This window comes from Sarcophilus harrisii, chromosome 1, assembly GCF_902635505.1.
Source record: "Sarcophilus harrisii chromosome 1, mSarHar1.11, whole genome shotgun sequence".
NCBI lineage: Eukaryota > Metazoa > Chordata > Mammalia > Dasyuromorphia > Dasyuridae > Sarcophilus > Sarcophilus harrisii.
The window spans coordinates 331,116,497-331,121,117 of NC_045426.1; the positions used below are offsets into that span (position 1 = coordinate 331,116,497).

Genomic DNA, 4,621 nt, shown 5'->3' on the forward strand with positions numbered 1-4,621 from the left:
AATGCTCCGCAGTCCCGACCTCAGTGCATAGTTCCAGCTCTCTACAGAAGGGTAAGAGGAGGATTGTGGGAATATGTGGAGTAGGTTAGAAAATTCCAAGCTCTCTACATAAAACAAAAATTTGCCTCAGGCCTATTGTAGTATGGTGTTAAAGAAATAAGACTTTGGACAGAACAGGAGTCCTCCTAGGACAACTGGAGAAGTTGGGAAGAAAGCCCAGAATTGAAGATTGAGAAAGATCCCAGGATGGAGTATTTACTGTTGTAAAGTGTAAACATTTGCAGACTAGCTCCTTTGAAATAACAAGCAAAGAACCCTGTAGCTAGCTGGGTTCAGAGGTAGGCTGAGCCCAAATCACAGAAATTTTCATCTCCAAGGTAGTTGGGTGTCTTAGTCTTTGAAGACTGAGGGCTCCTTTACTGACAAGGGTTTATCTGTGCTGCCGAGGTACAGCTCTGGGTGAGAAAGAAGCAGCACACCTGATGAGTGAAAAAGTAGTGGGCTAAGGGCCATGCTGGCAGTGGACACTTACAGGTGGATGATGTTCTCGGTTTTGAATTTCAGGCCTGAGGATAGAACTGAAAGTAGACCTGAGGCTAGAGGTACCATTCCTCCCTCCCAACCACTGGAATTAGACATGATTATACTATTAAGCTTAAGAAAAATAAATAGGCAAAGAAGAAAGATTCCAACCACTGAAAGTTACTAAGAGAAGATGAAGGACTGGGGTTATTTTTAGAGGAGGTTACTAGAGAAAAAGGAAACTGCCTCCTCTATCCAAGGAGAAATGTTAAATGATTACCTGCCCAAGAGGAATTTATAGAACTCAAAAAATTAAAAATCAAATGAGAAACATGGAGTAAAAAGTAATTAAAAAAGAACAACTCAAGAAAACAAGAAGAGTGTGAAAAGAGAGTCAACCAACTGGAAAGGACATCCAGATTCTTAAGGAAGAAAATGACTATGAAAATTAGAGTTGTGTAAGGAGAAACCAGTGAAGTCATATAAGACTTCATATGAAGAATGAAAATATAGAAGAGAATATGAAACATAAGAAAATTGACAGATCAGATCAGATCAGATAAGAGAACAGATCAATAAGAGAAAACATAAGAATAATTGGACAACTTGAAAGCTATGATCAAAACAAAGAGAGATCTTACCTGGAAAACATATAACTAACTATCATTGCTAAATTTCTAAAGACCCAGATCAAAGAGAAAAGTTATATAAGCTAAAACAACAACAGCAGCAAATATAATTCATATACACTGGAGTTATATGAAGAATTCCACAGTATTTATCAGCAACTCCAACAAAAGATTACAAAACCTAGAATATAGCATACTGACAATTAAAAGAACTAGCATTGTAGCAAAAAATTATATTCAGCAAAAAATTGTCATTCAACAGCATTTTTCTTCAAACAAAAAAAAAATATTTACCCTATAGGAAACAGCAATTATAAAGACGAATTTCAAGGGACTCAAATAAGGACAATTATTTTTTTCTTTTATATTGCTTTCTTTTTTCTCTGGTTATACATGTACACTAATTTTATTAATACATATTTCTTTATGAATCATGTTGGTAGAGAAAAATCAGAAGAAAAAAGAAAAACCACAAGAGAAAAAATATAAGAAAAAAAGTGAACATAGCATTTGTTCATTTACATTCAGCCTCCATTGTTCTCTCTCTGGTGCAGGTGGTGTTTTCTATTGAAAATTTATAGGAATTGCTTTGAATCATTGGATTATTGAGAAGTACCAAGTCTTTCACAGTTGATCATCATAAAATCTTGTTGTTACTATGCACAATGTCATCCTGATTCTACTTGTTTAGCCCAGCATCAGTTCATGTAAATCATTCAAGGTCTTTCTAAGATCAGCTTGTTCATCATTTTTCATAGAATAATAATATTTGATTTCTTGAATACATAATAATTTATTCAGCCATTCCCAAATTGAGGGACATCTACTCATTTTCCAATTCATTGCCATCACAAAAAAGAGCTTCTGGAATTATTTTTGCACATGGGGGCTCTTTTCTCTCCTTAATGATTTTTTTGGGATACAGACCTATTAGTAGCACTGCTAAATCATAGCATAGGCACAGTTTTATAGACTCTTTGACATAGTTCCAAATTGCTCTCCAGAATGAAGAATGGAGATGAATTATTTCACAACCCCATTGTCAATGCATTAGTGTCTCAGTTTTCCCATATCCTCTCCAATATTTTTCATTATTTTTTTCTGGTCATTTTAGCTAATCTGAGAGGTATGAAGTGGTATCTCAGAGTTTTCATTCCCTTTAAAATTGAAGTTATAAAGTTAAACTATAATCAAACATAAAATAAGGAGACATTGAAAATGAGAGGAGAAATTGATAAATTAGAATAAAAATTATAGTGATGATTAATAAAAATATCAAATAGTTCTTCACAAAAACACTAATGTAATTGAAAAAGTGACTTGAACGAGAAAAGGAGGCAGGAAATAAAATCAACAAAACAGTGAATTAGGTGAAATCACAACAGAATCTAAAGAAATTTAAAAAAATTACCACAAGCTACTTTATACAGTTATATGATAATAAAACTGAAAACATTGAAAAATAAGAAGAGGGGTACATTAAAAACTGTAAAATAACCACATCAGGAAATTAAATAGAGATGTTAAATAAAGAAATTAGCAAAATGTGTGTGTGTTTCTACTAAAACTTTAAAAACAAATTTATACTAATGCCATATAAAGCATTTTCAAAAATCGAGAATGCCATAACAAACTCTTTTTGAGACACTAGAATATAATACTAGAACAAAAAAATAGAAGTATACCCCAATATTATTAATGAACATAATTTTAAAGATTGTAAGTAAAATCCTGTTAAATAGACTCTAGAAATTCATTCAAGACATCAATCATTAATAATCAAATAAGATTTATATCAGGGAGGCCGGGATGGTTCAGTATTAGGAAATCAAACAAAAATGCCACAAATCAATAATTATCTCACTAGCTCTAGAACAAGACTTTAAAAAAGTATAATGTTCATTTGTGCTAAAAACCCTACAAAGTAAAGGTTGTAAAATTACAAAGAATAGGCATGTATTTAAAGAAGAGATAAAGGCAGAGAGTTTCCCACTGATAGATGGTAGAGATAGAACATAGATGAGTGCAGAACATTACAGGTTTTCAAATATTTTTCAGTGTATTGATGAGTTTTGTTAATTATTTTTCTCTTCTTCTTTGTTCATTTTTTTCTCTGAAAATATTCTTTGTTATATGACACTGCTCTCTAGGGGCAGGAAGTAGTAGGAAAAGTAACTGAAAAAACATGTTCCACAAATGTGTCTTCTCAGAATAAATCTATCACCAAATAGATTGTCTTTCACATCTTCTCAGGAAAGCCTTTTTTGACCCAACATATTCTTTACAGCTGCTTTTACATCCTTGTTCCTCAGGCTATAAATGATGGGATTGAGCATGGGTGTTACCACACCATAGAACAGGGAAATGAGTTTGTCTGTAATATCTTCTTTGTCTGTCTTAATGGAATCTTTTGCTTTGGGTTTTGCATACATAAAGAAGAGTGTTCCATAGAAGATGATGACCACAGTCAGGTGAGCTGAGCAAGTAGAAAAGGCTTTACGTTTCCCCTCTGCTGAAGGGATCCTCAGAATAGTGGCAAAGATGAAAATATAAGAGATTGAAATTGATATTAAAGGAAAAACAAGAAAAACGAGGTTTGATCCCATCATACTAAGCACATTAATGGTAATATCTCCACAGGCCAATTTCAGAAGAGCCAGAATTTCACAAGTGAAATGGTCAATGACATTAGCACCACAGAATGGTAATTGGAGTGTAAGAGATGTATGTAGTATAGAATTAGCAGCCCCTGCTGTCCAAGAACAAACTGCCATCGACACATAGGCAGTCTTACTCATGATGACATAATATCTCAAGGGGTTGCAGATGGCCACATAGCGGTCAAATGCCATCATGGTCAGGAGTATACACTCAGTTCCTGCCATGGCAAAAGACATAGACATCTGTATTATACAGGTGGAGAAAAAAATACTTTTTCTTGGAGTGAGAAAACTATCGAGAACTACAGGTATAGAGGAGGTTGTGTAGCAAATATCCAGAAAAGAGAGATTCCCGAGGAAAAAGTACATAGGTGTATGTAGATGGGAATCATAGATAGTTACTATGATGAGGACTCCATTTCCAAGCAATATTACCAGGTACATCCACAGGATCAAGACAAACAAAATAGTCTCCAGCTTTGGGTGTCCAGAAAGGCCAAGGAGGATGAATTCTTTCACAGTGCTTTGATTGATCTCATTCATTTTTGAAATTCTCTTTCAGTCTTAAGGATTCTGAGGCAAAGAGGAGAATATATTAAGACAAAGAGCCATCCCACAGTAGGTGGTCAAAAGACATGAATGGCTATGAAGGGAATGTGTACAAAATGTTAAAAATATAGAAAAAAATTCTCAAATCACTAATTATAAGAAAAAAGAAAACAAAACTAAAACATCCAACAAATTGTCAAATATGGTGAAAGCTAGGAGTATTTAGTGTTTGAGGGTGCAAGGGTGAATTTGACCAATCAT

The 4,621-nt window shown here is 34.0% G+C and overlaps 1 protein-coding gene across 1 annotated transcript; it reads right to left on the reverse strand.

Annotated features, from left to right (window-relative positions):
• Nucleotides 1-3,400: 3,400 nt before the first annotated feature.
• On the reverse strand, nucleotides 3,401-4,354 carry LOC100919400 (olfactory receptor 2S2-like). Its single transcript, XM_012544260.1, has one exon. The coding sequence runs from the start codon at nucleotides 4,352-4,354 to the stop codon at nucleotides 3,401-3,403; it is 954 nt and encodes a 317-aa protein (XP_012399714.1).
• Between the last annotated feature and the right edge of the window lie 267 nt (nucleotides 4,355-4,621).

Coding starts and splice junctions, on each gene's coding strand:
- LOC100919400 (XM_012544260.1), bottom strand. CDS start 4,354: ATGAATGAGATCAATCAAAGCACTGTGAAAGAATTCATCCTCCTTGGC.